This window comes from Crocuta crocuta, unplaced genomic scaffold, assembly GCF_008692635.1.
Source record: "Crocuta crocuta isolate KB4526 unplaced genomic scaffold, BGI_CrCroc_1.0 scaffold231, whole genome shotgun sequence".
NCBI lineage: Eukaryota > Metazoa > Chordata > Mammalia > Carnivora > Hyaenidae > Crocuta > Crocuta crocuta.
The window spans coordinates 7,203,457-7,225,943 of NW_027528357.1; the positions used below are offsets into that span (position 1 = coordinate 7,203,457).

The 22,487-nt window shown below is 35.1% G+C and overlaps 1 protein-coding gene across 1 annotated transcript in view; it reads left to right on the forward strand.

Annotated features, from left to right (window-relative positions):
* The window catches only part of TRAPPC8 (trafficking protein particle complex subunit 8), an 87,447-nt gene that overhangs the window by 1,456 nt on the left and 63,504 nt on the right, over positions 1 to 22,487 (forward strand). Inside the window, exons 2-7 of the mRNA XM_077753832.1 lie at positions 7,345 to 7,539; positions 13,894 to 13,983; positions 15,510 to 15,684; positions 18,191 to 18,344; positions 20,790 to 20,883; positions 21,966 to 22,222. Of these exons, the coding sequence (XP_077609958.1) occupies positions 7,345 to 7,539; positions 13,894 to 13,983; positions 15,510 to 15,684; positions 18,191 to 18,344; positions 20,790 to 20,883; positions 21,966 to 22,222 (965 nt within the window). The remainder of the gene's footprint in view (positions 1 to 7,344; positions 7,540 to 13,893; positions 13,984 to 15,509; positions 15,685 to 18,190; positions 18,345 to 20,789; positions 20,884 to 21,965; positions 22,223 to 22,487) is intronic.

Sequence of the window (22,487 nt, forward strand, 5' to 3'; positions counted from 1 at the left end):
GGGGGGGGGGGGGGATGGAGAGAGAGAGAAAGAGAAAATCCCAAGGAGGCTATGCACTGTTAGCACAGAGTCTGCTGCTGGGCTCGATCCCATGAACCTGAGCCGAAATCTACAGTTGGATGCTCAACGGAGTGAGCCACCCAGGTGTCCTGGGGCCTTCTCTTTTAAAACTTCTATTTAGTTTTTTTTTTTTTTGAAAAAGTGAGCATCTTTTTAGGCATATAGTATTTTATTTAGCCTCTTATGAAAATTATAAAAATAATAAAACTTCTAATAGCCTTTTGCCTGATGGATGAGGAAGTAAGGACAAGTTGTAATTAATCTAGATAGTTGGAATTAAATAGATTTGTACGAATGGAAAAGTCCTAAGATTTTGTTTTTTCAGATAAAAGTTTTATCAACAGGAGAAACGTATCTTTTATTGAAGAGCTGCCTGTTTTCATCACCTTTACATTCTTTATTAGTGAAAAATAAGCATAACAAAACTCCCGAGTATTTAACCAATATATTTACCTTTGTAAATAGAACATAGCAAAGTATAAATAAAGTTCTTTCTTACTAAGTCCAAATAAAATGAAGGGGTCTGTGACAGGTTGTGTCAAGTGAATCACAATGATGTTTATTTGGTTATGATGATTTCCTCACAAAAAGTGCTGTGCCATAAATGTATGTATTTACATGCCACAGGTGTGTATTCTTTGAGAGACTAGCTCCATAAGTTCACTTTATTATTTAAAGGAGAGTGGGAGCTGTCCAAATAAACAAAGCTTGGGAACCTTTGGATTTTTCTTCAGCTTGTACCTTAGCCATCAGTCTCAGCTCCTCCAGTGTTCTACTAAATTAAGAACAACAAAGTGCCCTACATTCTTTTTTTAAATAATGTTTATTTAATTTGAAAGAGAGCGAGAGTAGGGGAGGGGCAGAGAGGAAGAGAGAGAGAGAGAGAGAGAGAGAGAATATATCCCAAGCAGGCTTCATGTTGTCAGTGCAGAGCCCTATTCGGGGCTTGAACTCAGGAACCAAACTGTGATCATGACCTGAGTGGAAATTCAATGTCAGACGCGTAACTGACTGAGCCACCCAGGTGCCTCTAAAGTGCCCTACATTCTTAAGTTCTTAAAAAAAATGTAAGAATCAGTTTGACTTTGATGTGTATGCCCTTTTCTGCTTGGTTGATGAGGAATAATAATGCTACTACCTGATGGCTGCTTTATTTAGCTCTTCTCTTGTATTTCTTGTTGAATCCTGTGGAGTAGATAACTGTTCTCACCATTTTAAATTTGAGAACATTGAGACATAAAGATGTTAACTTGTCCACAGGCTTACATGTGGGAAAGATTTAAAAACAAGCAATGTGACTCAAGGTGTTCTTAAGTCATCTTATCTCCTGGCAGTAGGATTGTTATTCACACTAGAGAGCAGTGCTGTCCAGAGGAAATATAATGTCAGTTACATATGTAATTTTAAATTATTTAGATGTCACACTATAAAAAAAAAAGCGAGTGAAATTAGTTTTAGTATTGTATTTAACCCAGTATTTCCAAAATGTTACTATTTCAACATGTAATCAGTATAAAACATTTTAGTATTTTATATTTTCTTATGGTTAAGTCTTTGAACTTAGGTATGCATTTAGACATTTATAAGATTTACATTTTAGTTTGGACTGGACATGTCAAGTGCCCAACCCAATAGCCACATCTGGCCGGTGCTTCCTGTATTGAGCAGTGCAGTGAATAGGGGCTCACCTCAGGATCTTTGTGATTTCCTTCTGTAAACTGCAAAAGATTTAGGAAAAAATAAAGTGAATTGGACTTTCATGGTTAGGTAGAGAGTTGGTGGCAAGGAAGAGTGCCAGCATTCCCTGTTGAGGATGGGGATGAAGTGAGGATGGCAAAAGCTAGAAGTTAAGATTGAGTGGTTCTGGAGAGTGAGGAAACTGTCCCTATCAGTATAGTATAGTAAAGGAAGATGCCTAGATAAGGAAGGATCTTGAATTCTAGGAATGGGATTTTGGATTTCATATCTAATGGTAAATGTGTGGCAGTCAGAGATTCTTGAGCAAGGGTATCAAATTGGGGAGATTAGAATTGTATGGTTTATAATGATAAATAGCTGGTAAATATTTCAAAGTTTAAGTTGATTAGGACATGGACTTTGGTGGTGGCATTAGAAATTTGGTGAAAAGGACTTAATTTTTCTGTAGTTTAATTTTATGCTGATAAATAAATTTTGGGGTTCTTAGCCATCCAAAAAAGGCTACCTTCTTTCGTCTTAAGAGTGAATTCCTTGGGGCGCCTGGGTGGCTTAGTCGGTTAAATGTCCGACTTTCGCTTAGGTCATGATCTCGCAGGTCGTGGGTTCGAGCCCCGTGTTGGACTCTGTGCTGACTGCCAGCTCAGAGCCTGGAGCCTGTTTCAGTCTGTGACTCCCTCTCTCTCTGACCCTCCCCTGCTCACGCTGTCTCTCTCTCTCTCTCTCCTAGAAATAAATAAAACATTAAAAAAAAAAAAGAGTGAGTTCCTTGAAATAGCATATCTTTAGGCAATGAGGCATGAGAATATAACTTCAGGCATATATTTAAAAACACAACTAATTAAAACAGCTAAAATTTCCTTAGAAGGAGAAAGGAATGTTAAAAAAATGATTGGACTCCATTCTGGCATGTGGATGTGTTATTATTTGAGGTCAAAACTTGCTTTGACTATTGAGATATCAGTGTACAGTGCTGAGTATTTCCAGGACATTTTTTTTTTTTTTTTTAAGATTTCAGTAGGAAAAACCCATGGTTTCAAGCTATAGTGAGGGAGGGTTGATGAAACAAATTTGAATACCATGCATGTGTAGGACCTTAAAAATAGACTTTAGCCTTGATGTATTAGGTAGTGGAGAGCCATTCTACATTTCTTGGATACATTTTTTTTTTAATACAACAAGTATTTCTTTATATTAAGTAATGGTGAGTATATATATTCTTCTTATTATGCTAGATATATGTTTGAGACTTACTATATATATATTCATCATTTCAACACAAAGTTTGTAATCTTAATATTGCTTGAGAAATTTCCAATGGCTACTATTTCAAAGAATAGTGGTGATAGTATTACTTCTTCAAACTTCACTGTTTTTGCTCGCACAGTGATAGTTCTTCAGTAATTTTAAACATTGTTTCAATACATCATTTAGACATTTATAAGACTTAGGAAAATTTCACTTAAACAGCAACTTTTGAAAGTACTTCACTGTCACTTTCGAAAAGTATTTTTAAATGGAGTAAATTTATTTTTAGGGTTTAAAAAGAACAGAATGTAATTTTTATGTAAATTTTGGATATTTTCTGAAGGACCTCTGAAGGAAACTTACTGCCTCTAGTTTTCCTTAAAAGGAAATATTTCATCAATTTTAACTACCATGTTAGTGTGACTAAGTAATTAATTAACCTACAGATTTTTCAAGTACCAAACTTGGAATAAATTCAGGTCATGTTTCAAAATTTAGATATGTATGTTATTTGTGTCATTTTTGTACAAGTTATTATTTTCCAGCAACTCAGGTTTTCTATATATAGTAAAGTTTCATGTGCTATATAAAAACATAAAAGATACTATTATCATTTTTAAAAATATATTGCATAGAACACTCAATGTGTTACACATTACTTGCAAATGATTTTTGTGCTCAAATAAGTTTGCTTCAAATAGCATGTGTTTGGGAGAATTATAGTTTAATTTAGCACATTAAAGCCTCTGGGAGGACCTGGTATAAAGAGACCTTTTAAAAATTTGATCATGTGTTTCTCAAATTTATTTGAACATGGAGTTGATTTTTCTAAACAACTCTTAACTAGCTTGAGGAAACAGTAGTCCATGGTACTGCAAATAGTGGGAAATGTTACCTCATAATGCAGTATTCAAGAAATTATATTTATGAGGCCACCTGGCTGACTCAGTTGGAAAAGCATGCAACTCTTCATCTCTGGGTCATGAGTTTGAGCCCCACATTGGGGCTAGAGTTTACTTATATAAAACTAAAAGAAAAAACGAAATTATATTTATATGGTAACCTATAAAAGCAGGACTGAATTTCATTTTGAAATTGAGATTTTGTATGATTATGAGTTATCTTTTGTGATATACTCTTAATGAAGCCAAGGTTTTGAAGTTTTTGTGTGATTTTTTAGAGTATTTCTTTTAACCATTCTTAGCTCTTCCTCTTCATTAGGTTAGTTTTGGGATATTCCAGTGTTTTACTTCTCTATTGTTATAGAACATATTACTCCAAAATTCAGCACTTTGGGGGGAAAAAACATTTCTTACCTGTCAGTTTGTCAGGAATCTGGGAGTAGCTCAGCTGCGTAGTTCTGTCCCAGGGTGTCTCTTGGACAGGGTCTCTCTTGAGGTTGCATTGGCACTGTCAGCCTAGACCGTAGTTATCGGAGCTGGAGCATATGCTTCCAGGCTCACTCATGTGGCTGTTGGCAAGGCTCACTTCCTCAGTAGATGTTTCCCTGAGATCTCTGTTCTGCGCAGTGCAGGCTTCTCCATAGGTGCCTCGAGTATCCCCGATGGCATGACCGTTAGATTCGCTAAGAGGGAGTGATGAAAGTGCACCCAAGATAGACGCTGTATTCTTTCATAACCTTATTTCAGAAGTGATGTACCCTTGCTTTTGCTGTGTTCTGTTGGTCACATATAACAACCCTGGGGTTTAGGAAGGAATTACACAAGTGTATGTATAACACAAAATACGGGATTATTGGGGACCATTTCAGAGGCTGGCTGCCACATCTGTTAACTCATTTCTGGATTTATTAATAGGATTACCTAATAACTTATAAACTCATTCAGAATATAGGGCAAAACTAGAATGTCTTTATTTTTATTGTTTTATTTTTTTAAGTAACCTCTTCCCCAAATGTGTGGCTTGAACTCATGACCCCTGAGACAAGAGTCACATGCTCTACAGACTAAGCCAGCCAGGCAGCTCTAGAATGTCTTTTTTGTGTGTTTACACTTAGTATTCCTAACAGATAATTAGCCAGTTTAAGATTTTGCGAAGACATTTGATACACACGTGGCTACTTAATGTTTTTTGACAATTATAGACCAACTTTAGGGAGGATACTTGTACTGTATTTTCTAAAAAATGCCAGAAATGCAGCATAGTGTTTTCATGTTGTTCATTTTCTCTATTTCCTAGTTAGACCAGCTAGGAGGTTTAATTAGGGAAAGAGGCTTGTGTGTGCTTATTTAAATTAGAAAACAAATAAGTATTGAAGAATTCAGAGAACTTCCTACTAAACCAACTAATAATCTTACTACATTTACATTGTATTTTTTCATTTTCTTTAAAAAGAAATCAAACATTATACAGTTGAAGTTCCCTTTCTTACCTTTCTTCCTTTCTTTCTGTCATAGGCAGTCATTATAATGGAACTTGTATGTATACTTTTTTTTTTAATTTTTAAAATTTTAATTTTTCTTCATGTTTCTTTTCGAGAGAGCTAGAGAGACAGAGCGTGAGCAGGGGAGGGGCAGAGAGAGGAGACAATCCAAAGCAGGCTTCAGGCCCTGAGCTGTCAGCATAGAGCCCGATGCGGGTCTCAACTCACGAACCACAAGATTGTGACCTGAGCTGAAGTCGGATGTTTAACCAACTGAGCCACCCTGGTGCCCCTGCATGTATACTTTCTATACGTATATTTGTTTGTACAACACAAGTGTACATATTTATGGCATATATAATATTTTTAAAAGATTATCTTACGTTAATTAAAAATTTAGAAGTAACAAAGAAGACACATAGGAAGTTTAGGAGGACATTTGATGTAACTTTATTTTAAAATACAGGCTTCATCTATATGGGGCTCAGTTAAGTGTTTAAATCTTGATTTCAGCTCAGGTCATGATATCAGAGTTGGTGGGTTTGAGCCCATGTCTGGCTCTGTGCTGACATTGTGGAGCCTGCTTGGGATTCTCTCTCTCCCTCTCTCTGCCCTTTTCCTGCTCTCTCACATACAGACACACACACACACACACGCACACATACACACATTCTCTCTCTCTCTCTCAAAAATAGCTTGATACAAAGATTCTCCCCTGAGAAAAAAAGTGTTATTATTATTTTTTTAATGAGTAAGTATCCAAAGCCAGTTTTCCAAATTGCCTCTTCTTTAAACATGATGATCCATGCTGTACTTGAAATAATGTATGTGGTACCTGCTGCTTCCAGTTTTTCTTGAGCACCTAACTGTATAGTTACGTTTGTGTCAGGTTTGGTGCTCCTTGCTTTACACTTCACTATCTCATCTAACAATATCTCATCTAAATTCTTAAAGTAACCTTGTGAAGGAGGCATTAATTACATGTTATAGATAGGCAATTGAAGCATAGAAAAGTTAAAAAGTTGTTAGGATAACCCAATTAATATGTGGTGGGCTAGTATTTAAAGTAAAGTCTGACTTTAAAAGTTGAGTCCTTAATCAATATAATGGACTGCTTTTAATACTGTTATGGAAACCAATGATCTTGTTTGATTACATTTATATGAAAAAGTATGCTCACATTTCCTACTGTGCACTGTGGACACTTGTCTTCTTGCTACATTCTTCCGCAAATCTATACCCTGGCCTAAACCAAACGCTGATTATAACCTGCCGGCCGAGGCAAGGCTTATAGCAGGTGGAGTCAGGTTATTGGGGTAGGAGAAGGGATCTGGGCATTGTTTCGTTTTGTTTTGAGTAGACTATTTTTTAGAGCAGTTTTAGGTTCATAGTGAAATTGAGTTGAGAATCCAGTTTCCATATTCCTCATGTTCCAGGACATAGACAGCCTTTCCCACTATCAACATCTTGCTCCAGGGTGGTCACTGATTTTCATGATGGTAGAGTAGGGCTGAGAATGGAGGCAGAACACTGTGAGAAGCAGAGGAAGCCCACATGTAGCACTTAATTCCCCTCTCTTCCCCTTTACTATTTTCAGTTTTGATACTACAGATCTCACAGGTCACACTGCCCCAGACTGGCCTGAGGGTGAGTGAGAATTAGGGATTTGATACAGAAGGGGTTGGTCCCTGACAACTCCAAAATATAGAGGGAAGGAAAGGACCTACAAATAGCAAAGTTGTGAGCTGTAGCATTGAGAGAGAAGGTTAGACTGTGTAGCTAGCCCTTTTGGCGTATAAGTCAGTTGTATTTCTGAAAGACTTCCATTTGGAATTCCTGGTTTTTGATTTGTACGTTCTTTTTGTAAAGTATTAACCCAGTTGTTTATGTTGTTGTTATAGTTGGCTTGTTATTGTGTAGGATTAATTTCAAGTTTTCTCCTTTTTTTTTTTTTTAAGTTCATATGAGAGATCCTAATAATCAGCTTCACATAATCAAAAATCTGAAGATAGCAGTAAGCAACATTATCACCCAACCACCTCAGCCTGGAGCCATTCGGAAGCTTTTGAATGATGTTGTTTCTGGCAGTCAGCCTGCAGAAGGATTAGTAGCTAATGTGATTACAGCAGGAGATTATGACCTCAACATCAGTGGTATGTAATAAGTTTTATTACTGCTATTTAAGTGAAGTTTTCTTTTGTTAGACAAAGTAATTCTGTATCTTGAGAATCATTCAATACTTAAATGCCTAATGGGTGCTAGAGCCTGGGAATACAGTATTGGAAAAAAAGAACAACCAACCCTAGCTTTCACAGAGGTTCCAGCCAACTATGAATTATATCATTCCATTTTATTTTTTTATAATGAAAATGTTTTTATAGTTCTAATTTAAAGTTAGTAGAAGGCACCATGAGGACAGGAACTTTGACTCTTTACTTTCTTTCCAGTGCTTAAAGTAATGCCTAAAACTTACACACTATAAATCTTGAGTGAAAGAACTAGCAGTAGATAGAAAGCAATATATTATTTTGTGACATAGGTGATACTAAAATAAAAAGCATTAAGTTTATTTTACTTTTTATCCTGCTTGGTATTAAGTTGAAGACATTTTAATAATATATGAGTAAATGTTTAATCTTTTCTAAAAGCTTATTTTTTAATTTTTTATTAAAAAATCGTTTTTAATCTTTATTTATTTTTGGGAGAGAGAGAGAGAGAGACAGAGCATGAGCAGGGGAGGGGCAGAGAGAGAGGCTCCAGGCTCTGAGCTGTCAGCGAAGAGCCCGATGTAGGGCTCGAACTCAAAGACTGTGAGATCATGACCTGAGCCGAAGTTGGATGCTTAGCCCAGTGAGCCACCCAGGTGCCCCTCTAAGAGATTAAATTATTAATCTAATTTAAATGGTAAATGTTTTCATAATAAGATTGATAGGTGAAATATATAATATATAAAGTGAGTTAACAGTGTTTGGTTTGACTTTTCAAGCATGAAAAAGACTTATTAGAGACAAAGAATAGACTTTTAGAGTGAAAAGATAAAAACACATCATCTAATTAGGATATTTCAGCAACCTAATAAAAAATCTTTATAATTTATAATCTAATATTTTAACACCTACTTGCATACTTAAAAATTTTCTTAAACATTCAAAGAGAATTTAAGTGGTATGTTTTAGGTCACAAAGTTAGTTGGTTGCACTTGTATAGTTAGAAATATTTGTAGAATTATTTTGTTTTTCTATGTCATTAGTTAATTTGGTCATTTTAAGTTTAGATTATTTTGGTTATCTTTTACACATTAAAAGAATCTGAATTTCAGGTTATATCTTTTGAGCAGTTCCTGGCATAATGTTTCAATACAAGAAAAATTTGGATACTTATGGGAGAAAGTGTCAGTTTGAACTATTGTTTCCTTGTCATAAATGGGAAATTCATGTTAAAACATAAAGGACAGTATATGCCAGAGTATCCCAAGTTTTTATACTACCACTGTCATTAGTTAATTGGATAACTTGTCACTTATTAAAACTTGCTTTCAAGGGCGCCTGAGGGGCTCAGTCAGTTGAGCGTCCGACTTCGGCTTAGATCATGATCTCACACTACATGGGTTCGAGCTCTGTGTCGGGCTCTGTGCTGACAGTTAACTCAGAGCCTGGAGCCTGCTTCAGATTCTGTGTCTTCCTCTCTCTCTGACCCTCCCTTGCTCATGCTGTCTCTATCAAGACTTCTTTCTTTAAAAAAAAAAAAAANCTTAACCGACTAAGCCACCCAGGTGCCCCTCTTTTTCTTGTTTTTAAGTCTTTATTTTTGAGAGAGAAAGAGAGCGAGAGCTCATGGGGGACAGACAGAAGGGGGAACAGAGCATCCAAAGTGGGCTCTGTGCTGACAACAGACAGAGCTGCTTGAACTCATGAACCATGAGATTATGACCTGAGCCAAAGTTGGGCACTTAACCAACTGAGCCATCCTGGAGCCCCTTTCTAGATTCTTTCTTAAGGTGTCTCCTAGAACTTTAATGCTGTGATTCTGTTTTATAGGGTCTTCAACATTTTTGTTACTCATGCAACAAATATTTATTGATATTCTACTATATGCCTTGCATCAAGATAATGGAGATGAATGAGATATGTTCTATGAGTTCATAATCTGGTAGGGAGATAAACATGTAAATCAGTAATCATAATATATTCTAATTTACAACCTCTTATAATCACAATACATTGTAATAGGGATATGGCATATCTCATATGCCAGAGTGCTAAGGGGGCACAGAGAGGGATTAACTCTCATATTTGAAAAACAAAAATACCTTTTTTATACTGCAGATAACCTTCCTAACCTCCAAAGCCCACAATACGTTTTACTTAAAAAATTTTTTTATCGGGGCGCCTGGGTGGCTCAGTCGGTTGGGTGTCTGACTTTGGCTCAGGTCATGATCACACAGTTTGCGGGTTTGAGCCCCACATCAGGCTCTGTGCTGACGGCTAGCTCAGAGCCTGGAGCCTGCTTCAGATTCTGTATCTCCCTCTCTCTCTGCCCCTCCCCTGCTCACGCTGTCTCTCTCTCTCTCAGAAATAAATAAAACATTAAAAAAAATTTTAAAAAATTATCAAAATGGTATGTGCACATAGACATAATGTTGAAAAGACTCACAAGGAAAAAACAATAATGATGTGCTCCATGCATCTCTTCCTCACCAGTTCTTTTAGTGGTTTCCTCTAGTATAAATGTTTTTAAGTAATATTTTTATATGGCTATCTATGACCTAATCAATTATAAATTTTATCTATTGATTTCTCAATGTAATTGATGAAAATTTAGCTTAATTATTCCCGTTTCTCCTTTCCCCATCTTCCTAATGCAGTTTTCATAATTTTTGGTTAATATTCGCCATTTGCAATATTAAGATTAAATATTGCTCACTTCATTGCAGAGCCAAATATTGGGCTCGGTTTATTCTTATACATCATTTTCTTGTTTTACAATTTAGTAATTCCCTCTCCTCCCTTTTTTAAAGTAATCTCTAGGCCCAGCATGGGGCTTGAACTCATGACTCTGAGTTCAAGAGTCAGATGGTCTGCAGAATGAGTCATCCAGGTGCCCTGATTACCTATTTATTTATTTATTTATTAATGTCTATTTATGTTTGAGAAAGAGAGTGCAAGCAGGGGAGGGGAAGGGAGAGAGGGAGAGACAGAATCTGAAGCAGGCTCCAGGCTCTAAGCCATCAGCACAGAGCCCAATGTGGGGCTTGAACTCACAAACTGTGAGATCATGACCTGAGCCCAAATCGGAGACTTAACTAACTGAGCCAACTAGGCTCCCCCACAATTGCCTTTTTAAAAAGCAAACTTGCTTAGAGTTCTTTGTATATCTTGCTAGTCTTTTAAACTTCCAATAGCCTCTTCATAAGATTTCCTGATTGACAGATTAATTTATCAGATAGTCCGTTTATCAGGATTTCCTTCCTGAAGTTTTCTGTGTTTAGACTCTGCATTCTCAGTGAGGAATGATATCATCTGTCATTGGGGGGGAAATTTTGCTTCTTGGTGGTGCAAAAATCGTAGATATTACAATAGTTTGTGGCTCTCCAAAGGACCAAGGTACATAAATAGGTGCACAGTATATCTGTATTTCTGTGGTTTTATTTAAAAAAAAAATTTTTTTTTTTTGAGTGGGGAAGACTAATTAGAAATGTCTGTAAAGGCTCATTGGGGTGCGGGGAGATAAGAAATAAAAGTTGTGGTGCATGTTGGATTGGTTACTTTCTAAGGCCTGTTCCACAGCTGTCAGCCTGGGCATTTCCTTCCCTTCTTTGTAGCCTCTCTGTTTTATCTTTTTTGGTATACTTTCTTAGTTTGGTGAAGCTTCTCCAGTAGCTTCCCGAGAAAGGTTAAAGTTTTTGACCAATAAATGTCTGAAAATGTTTTTAGCTTTAATACTTGATAGTTAGGCTGTATATATGAGAAATAATTTCCTTCGGATTTATTCCACTTCCTTTCTCGGCTTCTGGTATTGCTGTAAAGAAGCTGGATGACATTAGGATACCTATCTCCTCATTCCCTCTAGCCTTCAGAAGCGTTTAGAATCTCTTTATCTCTGTTTTGACATTTTAACTCTTTTTTTCACTTATTGAATTGGCAGCCCCTTTTGATAGTTTGGGCATTGTTTTTCCCTGTTCTTTTCTAAAACTACTTGTTAGTTGGATGTAGAGCTTCTGAGTTCCTCTTTTAACCTTCTTTCCATTTTTATAAATACTGTTCATTTCCATCTCTATGTCTTTTTGTTTTACTTTCTGGGTGATGTCTTTGACTTTATGTTCCTAACCTTCTGTTGAAATTTTAATGTTCAGTGTGTGTGTGTGTGTGTGTGTGTGTGTGTGTGTGGCCTCTCTTGGTTTTTCTATTTTGTATCGTGCAATTCTTGTGTCATGTTGTGGCATTTTAATTCAGGATATTATTAAATTGTCCTTGGCTTCTTTTAGTATTTAAGTTTTCTTTTATCCTGTGGTTTCCTCTCTCTTGTATTATATTTTTTCAGTTTGTTTTGGTCACTTTTTCACATTGGAAACTTCTCAAATATCTGGTGAGCCCGTGGCATTATTCTATATTTCAAATTGAGACATTAAAAGCCCCACTGGGCATAACAAGTGCTTGTTATCTGGTGGTCTTATGGACTGGATGGTGAGGCTGCTAATAGGCTTTAGAGTTGCCCAGTACATATGGTTCTTTTATTTAGGGCCATTTTGGTTCTCCAGAGAAAGATGCTCAAGTCTGACTATCTAAAATGGGGAGTGAGGTGTTTTGGTTTTTCTTTTTAACAGTCTATTAAAGTAGTTTGGTAGATAGAGAACATCATTTCCTGTGAAGATTCCTTCCTATTTAACCATATTTTCATTATCTTTTCTTTTATTGTCCTTAGTACTGAGTGAAAATATACATTCATTTTCTAGCTGAACTAATTTTGACTGATTCTGAGGGAAGATATAGGTTATTGGTCAGAAAGAAAATGGGTTTTATAACAGGCTAGTATTGTCATTGTTATTCTCCAATTTTTGCCACTTTTCATATAGATAAAGGTATTTCTAAGAATGTTTTTTCTCTCATATAGCAGTGAACATGAAATTGTTACATTGATAGTCCTCCCAAACAATACATGGATTATTCTCATAAGGTATTTGTTGGAATTAAAATTATATATAAATATAATATAAAATATAAAATTATAATTTTAATTCCAACAAATATCTATATATACATATATACACATATATATATATATAAATATATGGCACCAGGTTAGATATTACTATTTGGCCAAGATTGAATGGCTTTTTTTTCCCCTTTACCTTCCAATTGGTTAATGTAGTATNATGTATACATATATACACATATATATGTGTGTGTCTGTATATACATATATATACAGACACACACATATATATATATATAAATATATGGCACCAGGTTAGATATTACTATTTGGCCAAGATTGAATGGCTTTTTTTTCCCCTTTACCTTCCAATTGGTTAATGTAGTATTGTAATGTGACCAAAGTATATTTGCTTTTTCAGTGATTGAAATGAAAGTTTTGGTAATTGGCATAGATAGCTAGGAATAGAGTGTCCTTTAGTAAAACTGTGATTCGTATAATCTGTTTAAACCTTGTGAAATGGCCAGTCTAATGAGTTAGGTTTAAAAACAAATAAAGAGTAGTTGTAAAATGCTTAGTGTGGAACAAGAGAGGTTTGACATTTTAAGAACTGCATTATATACGTTTATAAAAAAGTGAAAACACGTCTTATATTTGATTCCATGGTAAATATACTTTGAAACTTCATTTAAATAAGTTTTGTTATTGTCATACTCAAGTAATCAAATTATAAAGTTGGGGTTGTCAACCTTATCACTATTGACATTCTGAACCACATAATTCTTTTTTGTGGGGAGCTGTGTTGTTCTGTTCATTATAGGATGTTTTGTATTGTTCCTGACGTACTTGCCTAGAAGCCAGTAGCACCTGTCCCCATCCCTAGTGTGACACCCCAAAGTATCTCCAGACATTGCCAAATATTTCTTTGGGGTCTCATTCTTGGTTAAGAAACCGTTGTTTTGAAATGATGTTTATGAAGAGGAGCCACTTGTAACAACATGACTAGTGGCAGAGGCACAAAAGTTTTAGAATCTTTTTACTCATGTAGGTAATATTTAAAGGATTAATAGGTAAATAGGTTGTAGGATCATTGTGTAGGTTTAGGAATGAGTCAGTTTTATTTTTGCAAATACATACTCCCATATGTGAATATATTGATGTGTATGGCACAGACACATACAAATTTTAAAGCAGAGGTAGGAAGTGCTTATTTTATATCTTTAAGTACAAGTGAAAAATGCTTATTTACTGTTGGGACTGTTTCACACCTTTTAGGAGTATGGACTTGAAATTTTGTCTGTTGTAAATTGGTTCTATTGAGGAATTGTAACTGTTTTATATCTTCTTTATTTTAGCTACTACCCCATGGTTTGAGTCTTATAGAGAGACCTTTCTTCAGTCGATGCCAGCATCTGATCATGAATTTCTAAACCACTATTTAGCATGTATCCTTTGACCTTGTGTTTTCTTTTTTTTAAATTTATTTATTTATATTTTTTGAGAGAAAGCGCATGAGTATGGGTGGGAAGGGGCAGAGGGAGAAGGAGGGAGAGAATCTTATTAAGCAGGTTCCTTGCTTAGTGTGGAGTCCCAAGTGGGGCATCATCTCATGACAGTGAGATGTTGACCTGAACTGAAATCAAGAGTTAGTTGCTTAACCAACTGAGCCACCCACGTGTCTGACCTTTGTGTTTTCTTACAATCAAATGTTTTGGAAATTTATAATCTCAGAAATAGTTCTATGAAGGCAAATTAAAACAATTTTTTTAAATGTTTATTTCTGAGAAAGAGACAGAGCACAAGTAGGGGAGGGGTAGAGAGAGAGAGAGGGAGACACAGAATCTGAAGCAGGCTCCAGGCTCCAAGCTGTCAGCACAGAGCCCGACACGGGGCTCAAACTCATGGACCGTGAAATCATGACCTGAGCTGAAGTTGGACACTTAACCAACTGAGCCACCCAAGTGCCCCCATGAAAGCAAATTAAAAAAAATTTTTTTAATGTTTTATTTATTTCTGAGAGAGACAGAGAGAGCGAGTGAGCGACAGCAACAGCATGGGCAGGGGAGGGCCAGAGAGAGAGGGAGACACAGAATCTTAAACAGGCTCCAGGCTCTGAGCTAGCTGTCAGCATAGAGTCTGACGCTGGGCTGGAACCCACGAACTGTGAGATCATGACCTGAGCCGAAGTCAGATGCTTAACTGACTGAGCCACCCAGGTGCCCCTAAAGCGAATTTTTTGAGAGGACATGAGAGAATAAAAAATTATTTTTTATTGATGATGCTTCAAGTTTTTTTACTGCTTTTTTGGCTAAATGGGATCCTAGACACAAGACTGGTTTTAATAAATTAATTTTTATTACAAAATGAAATACTGAGGCTTGCTTGTTGTTTTTCTTTTTTTCTCCAGCTCAAATATTTCATGTTTAGTAAGTTTCTGAATCATTTTACAAAGAGTAAATGTGAACTGTCATTGTTAACTGCTTTTGCTGATTGCCTCAAGATTAACTGCGTATGCAAAAGATCATATATAAAAGCAGTTTATAATTTTTTTAGTAACCTGTTTTATAGCTGTTAACCTGTTTTGATGATTATGACATTTTAGTTTTCTTAATGAGGTTGCAGAGAAAAGTTAAGAGTTAGGATAAAGTATGAAACTGCAGTGAGATTAAATTGAGTGAAGCAAGATTCAGCAGAATTGTTCATTGTGCTGCTGTGTAATTTTGATATTGTCCATTTTTATGTTCATGAATTTCCTTATATATGTAAATGACCTAAACTATTGTCAAAAAAATATTTAAGATTTAAAATTTTGAGTTGGAAATGCTGGGGAAATTATTTTGTGTTTGCAGTGAGAATCTATGAAATCAGTTGTTTTTTTTTTTAGCTTAGACAATTTCCTTAAAGTTTATTTTAATAGGATAATATTTATCGTTTAGTGACAAGTGATAATTACCTTAATATGGTTTACAAGGTATGTTGGTAGCATCATCTAGTGAAGCTGAACCTGTGGAACAGTTTTCAAAGTTATCACAAGAACAGCATCGAATTCAGCACAACAGTGACTATTCCTACCCCAAGTGGTTTATACCAAATACACTTAAATATTATGTGCTTTTACATGATGTAAGTGCAGGAGATGAACAGAGGTAAGTAAGCATTATTTTTTTAATTTAAAAATTTTCCCTGTTATATGATTAAATATCAGTTTGCACATGGCTTGTTTAAATTTTGGATTTTTTTTTTTAATCTAAGAAAGTAAAAGCTTACTAATAAAACATTTAACTATATCCTTTATTCCAGAGTTATATTCAACAGCTAAGTCATTTTATGTTAGATTTCATATGCTTATCCAAACTTTCCTTTCCGTGTATATCTGTTACTACAATCTTTGTACAGAAGTGCCTGCATTTTACACCTGTAGGTCTTAGCTGTTATTTCTTACTTTAAATTATTTCTCATTTTTTTCTTTTCTCTTCTCAGTTTTCCTTTAACTTTTCACTTCTTGATTGTTTTTTTAAAGGCTGTTTTCACTTTTCACCCTATTGTCACTTTATATTTTTAGCCTTGATGTTTTCATAGTTTCAAAAACATCCAGACATTTTCTTTTCATTCCCTTCTCTTCCCTTCTCTTCCCTTCTCTTCCCTTCCCTTCTCTTCCCTTCTCTTCTCTTCTCTTTTCTTCTCTTCCTCTCTCTTCTCGCTCTCTTCTCGCTCTCTTTCTTTTGAGAGAGAGAGAATGGGCACAAGTGAGGAAGAGCAGAGAGAGAGAGAAGCGGGGCTCATCTGGGACTTGAGCTCACCGGAAGCAGGGCTTGTGCTCACCAGAAGCGGGGCTCAAACTCAAGAACTGAGATCATGACTTGAGCCGAAGTCAGAGGCTTAATGACTGAGCCTCCCAGGTGCCCCCAGACATTTCTTTCTTATGTGCCCTTTAATATTCATTATTAGTGATTTGCCATAGTCCTTTTATCTTTGGAACAAATGATTAACTTTAAAAATATAATAAGTTCTTGAAAAATAAGATAACATAATAAACAACTTTATATTTATGATTTTGGAGTTTATTTTGACTTTTGATTTAGGATGTGGACCAAATTAATCTTTTGTTCCAAACTGTCAGTCTGATAAATCAGTACCATTTAGGATATGCAATCAGATGATCAATTTTTGCCCTTGTTTTTAGTACATGCCCTTATCTTTTAGATAAATTTTCCTTTTATGCATTTATTAGTTACTTTAATTAATTTATTTAAAAGATTGTATTTTTAAGTAATCTCTGCACACAGTGTGGGGCTTGAACTTACAACCCCAATATCAAGAGTTGCATTTTCTACTGACTGAACTAGCCAGGCGCCCCATAAATTTTCCTTTATAATGAAAGGATTTTTCCTAGAAATAGTTAATATTTAGGATTTGTTTTGAAATCATAAACAGGCTGTAGCCTGTGGATACAGTGTACTATATAAATAGAAATAATTTGAATTGGCTATTCAAATTAGTTTCTATCTGTAGATATGGTATCTTTCATATTGAAGAGTTATAACTAGGTTATTTAAGTGGTAATTCAGGTATTAGATCAGTGATTCGTATGTTTAGCAGTATCACTGGTAAAGTGAGCAGTTATTATACTTGAGTATATATACATATACTTATTTGCTTGTATATATTTATAACTTTTATTTATCCAGCCTTAATTTTATAGTGTGTAAATATGATTCAGTAGTCTGGCAGGCTTGTTACTTGTATAGTATTGTCTTTTCCCAAGTTCCCCTCCCCCACTAGATGACCGATTGACTTAAAAAGCTACCATTTAAATTAGGTTAGCTCTGTGTACTAAAATATCAATTTTCATCAGAAGATGGTGTTTGCTTCTTAGGCTGTCTTATCACTTGAATTAATTTTTCACCTACCAACCAGCATAGCTTAGTTAACTTACAAGTATGGAAATAAAACTGCTTTTTGTTGCATCTAAGATGTAACTCATGGATTTAGCTGTTATAAATTTCACAAGAAAAAAGGGTGGATTTTATGTAATAAATACCTCAGCTGCTCTTCTTGAGTTTTCTCTCCTTTTCTACCTTTGAACTGTATCCCTTTGAAAACAACTAAGCAAAGGGTAAACTGTCCAGTGCAAAGATGTTTTATATGTTTTGGGATGCTATACTTTTCTGTTTCAGCACTTAATGTTTTATGATAAATGTTTGTTTTCTAAGATGGAATTTCCAAAAGCTTATTCCCCGAAGCCTGATCCTTAAAGTTGAAAGAGTTCTTGATCTATAAATTTGAAGCCATTCTTTGGAAATTTACATGCACATTAGTAAATGGAAGGCTTGGAGGTGGTCTGCTGGCTTCGTTTGCTGTAGTTTTCCAACTAGTTTGACCACCTGAATGGTCTCTTTGAATAGCCTAGGAGTAGCTTGCAAACTTTTATTCTTTGAAGCTTGTTTTGTTAACTCTGCTTTAAGGTGATAGCCAAGCTAGCTAAATTTCAGTTAGGATCATGATCTTTGTTTTAATTCTTTTTTTACTGTTTTATCTCTGCTTTTCTGTTCTGCTTTTTTTAGGGATTATTTTTGCATTATTGTAATGCCTGTTATTGCCTAAGGTATGCTCTCCATTTACTACAGACTTTTTTTCCATTTTTTATTTTAGAGCTGAATCAATTTATGAAGAAATGAAACAGAAATATGGAACTCAGGGTTGCTATTTACTTAAAATTAATTCTCGAACATCTAATCGAGCATCAGATGAACAGATACCAGATCCTTGGAGTCAGTATCTCCAGAAAAATAGTATTCAAAACCAGGTATATGTAAAAAACAACAATGAAGCAAACCACAAAAGCTGTACTTCAGTTTTATGACAATGGCATCACTGTAGAATTTTTTAAGTCTTCATTTAACTAGTAGAATTGTTAATATTTGTGGAATCTGGCTAGTTTTGATCTATCAGCATGTGAGCTCTTAATTCAGTGGTTTAAAACTGTTTTTGACTAACACATAACCCCTTATGTGTACTCCTTTCAGGTGTATAATATCCTTGTTAATTGATCTTTTTTTAAAAGATGAAAAGTGAATTACATAAGAATTGAATGAGATTGGCTAGACATGTAGAAAATAGAAGTTTATACTTGTACATATAATTCCTTATGAATGCTTACAGTCACTTCTTTATTATCCACATGCTCTGGGGTTGCCTTCCTTCATTTTCAACATGCTGTTCTTATGGCCACCTTTTGGAGCTCATACTTTTTAGGTGGGTGGGCTTTTTTCCCTAACTTTACTTTGATTTTGTTTCCTTCTGAATTTTCAGGAAGTGTTATTTCTTCCTAATTTTCTCCTTTCTTAATCTAGACTCCTAGACTAATGTTAATTGTCTATTGGTTGAGGTGGGTAGGTATAAGGTTTCATGGTCTGTTGAACTTTTAAGTTAGGAATTTGTGTACCACTTGGTAGTAGTCAAATGCCAAGTTCCCATGTTTAGTTCAGATAATCAAGAGTTGACTTTTTTTTGGGGGGTGTAGAAGGGGTATTTTGTAAGTAAATGGAAAATATATTTGTGTTCTGTACATTTGAATTACATTGTGTACTGTGATATTATTTTTTAAAAATATCAGTGATAAAGTTTATGTAATTTTTGATGTTTTCATATAAATATCGTTTAATAATCTGTTTGCCTTATTTCTTTACCTAATATATGGAATTTTTGATCCAGATATGATATTTACTCACTTTAAGAAAATGCTGGGGAAACGTGAGAAAAAAGAAAAACCAGTTGCATATGAAGGAGTTTTATTTAAAAAAAAAAAAAGTCTTATAGGGCCACACTCAGAATAGGGACAATATTGAAAAATGGAATTTGTTATTATTGTTATTTTTAGTGTTTACTTATTTTGAAAAAGGGAGTATGAGCAAGTTGGGGAGGGGCACAAACTGAGATCATGACCTGAGCTGAAATCAAGAGTCAGTTGTTTAACCAGCTTAGCCACCCAGGCACCTCCCAAAAATGGAATTTAGAGTCCATCCATTCTAAGGAAGGGAAACATAAGTCAAATTGTCCAGTTTGAGGACTTTTAACAGAAGACAGAGGTGTCAGAAATTCTATAGCTAGAAGCCCAGGATTGGAGGACAGCTTTTTTATTTTTTATTTTTATTTCTTATTTTGGGAGAGAACAAGCAGGGGAGAGGGGCAGAGAGAGAGAGAGACTCTCAAGCAGGCTCTCCATGGAGCCTGACACAGCGTTCAATCCCACGACTGAGATTTTGACCTGAGCCAAAATCAAGAGTCAGATGCTTAACTGACTGAGCCATCCAGGCACTCCTGGGGGATAGTTTTAAAGCTTATCAAATCTAACCTCTGGTCTAATATTTTAATTTTCTTTACCTATGAATAACCTCATCTAGTTAGTACTCACTTCTCAAGTGATCTGTTCCATGTCTGAATAGCTGGAGAATCAACTGAAAATTATCTCCCTTTACTTATCCTTTAGGACCAATCAGTTTTTCATTAAGTCAACTCAGAATACAGAAGGATAGTTTTCAGGTCCCCTTTTATATTTACCAGGCTAAATATAACCTGTTTTTTTAACTCTTTCCTGAATGGTAGTTTCAGACTCTTTCTTGTCCTGATCACTTTTATTTTATTAAGTTCTAGTTTGTATATTTTCCCTCAAAGCATGACACTCAGAATAATACCTCAGATTCCTGCTCTCATTGAGTAGTTTGGGTATTTTTATTTTAAGTTTTGTTGTTGTTGACTGAGAAACCAGTGCCTTTGTACAAATAATCATTGCATTGTATATTTTTCTAATGTACTAAGGTATATTCAGAATTTACTCCATCCTATTAGCACCATATCTGTAACCCAGAGATTCCATACAGTCCTCTTATTTTTTCCTGCCTGACTCTGGTAGTCCTTCTCTCTTGGCATTTATTTCTTACTTCAAAACACTCTGCAGGTATTCATATACTTATTCCATATAAACAGGTAAACTGAGGTAGAGGTCTTTTGAATTCAGAAGACTTAGGATAGTAGATTGAACATGAAAGGGCCTTTAGGAATATAGTAGGTGTGTATTAGAATGATAAAATATATGGAAGAAATTAAGAATTTGGAGGACTAAAAAGAAAGGGTCTTGCTAAAATAAATGAAGCTTATAGTTAACAGAACAACCATAGTTGATGGATTTGGTGGTATCTTAAACATGATTAATTACCTAACTGCTAATGCTTTTTTTATTTTATTTTGATAGGAATCATATGAAGATGGCCCTTGTACTATAACTTCAAATAAGAATTCTGATAGTAACTTGCTTTCATTGGATGGATTAGATAACGAAGTCAAAGGTGTCGATATACTTTCTCTAAGTTTCTCTTTTGGTTGAAAATCTGCACTGTTGTCAAAGCATGCTAATCTTTATAGATAAAAGATGGGGGAAATAGATTAGCTTTTCCTTTGATGATTTTTTATTTGAGTCATTTGAGAAATGAGTCACTGGAGGTAGAATTCTTGTTGAATCAGATTAGTTTTCCTAAATTTTTTGACATTTAAAATTTGTTCAACAAGAGTAATATATACTATTTCTTTTAAAAAAATTTTTTTAGGAAGCAAGGGGGAAGATACTTTGTGCAGCATTAATTATTCCCAAAGTTGACATGACTTTGAGAACTTTATTTCTGTATTTTAAATTATAGTTTTTGATAGTGATAGTTCTACAAATTAAAAAAAAAATTTTTTAATATTTATTTTTGAGAGAGTGCATGTTTGGAGGAGGGCAGAGGGTGGGGGGAGACACAGAATCCAGAGCAGGCTCCAGGCTCTGAGCTGTCTGCATAGAGCTTGACACGGGGCTTGAACTCACAAATCTTGAGCTGAAGTTGGATGCTTAACAGACTGAGCTACCCCAGGCACCCCTCTAAAATTATTTTGTTATAATTTTTCTTATTACTTAGCTGTGTTATTTAAATTTATTCTTTATATTATTTTAACACTAATTTTCTTCATTTATTTATATAAATATAATTTTTTTTTTTAAGTTTGAGAGAGTGCGTGCGCACACATGTGAGCCTGGGGGTGGGGAGAGGGGAGGCTCAGAGATAGAGGGAGAGAATCCCAAGCAGGCTCTGCGCTGTCAGAACCCTGAGATCATGACCTGAGTCGAAATCAAGAGTTAGATGCTTACCGACTGAGCCACCCAGGAGCCCCTATTTACATGTATCTTTAATTGCTATTACGTGCAACAAGTATTAACTCAAGTCCTGTAGATTTGGGAGGGAAAATGTAAATGTTATTGTATCTTAGACTTCTGAGATACACAGAAAGATATAGGGTTCCGGCATTCTTCTTTTTTTTTCTTTAGCAGTATGGTAGTAGTATCACAATTTTCTGTTGCATTCTGAGAGTAAAAGAAAGATCTGTTTTTCAGTAGATGGCTTACCAAATAACTTTAGAGCTCACCCACTTCAGTTGGACTCATCCAGTGATGCTTCTAACAGCATTGATGGCCCAGATCATGTAAAATCTGCTTCATCATTACATGAAACAAAGAAAGCAAATACTGGAATTATTCATGGTGCATGTTTAACCCTTACTGATCATGATAGAATTCGACAGTTTATACAAGAGTTCACTTTTCGGGGCCTTTTGCCGCATATAGAGAAAACAATTCGGCAATTAAATGATCAGGTAAGATTTAATTGTTCAGATTAGTATTTTTAAATTTTCAGTAAAGAGTAAATTTGGGAATATAGTAGTATAAGTTATTTTACAGTACTGGAGTTTTTTTTTTTTTTAAGATAGACTAATGTTAGGATTTATTGATGTCACTGTCAGTGATGAAATTCTCTTAAATCGTAGACTTTAACTTACTTACATCAGGGATTTTGCTAGCATGTTGGACAGTTTTCTTTATCAGTGTTGTTAAAATGAATATTTGCTCACTATTAAAGCT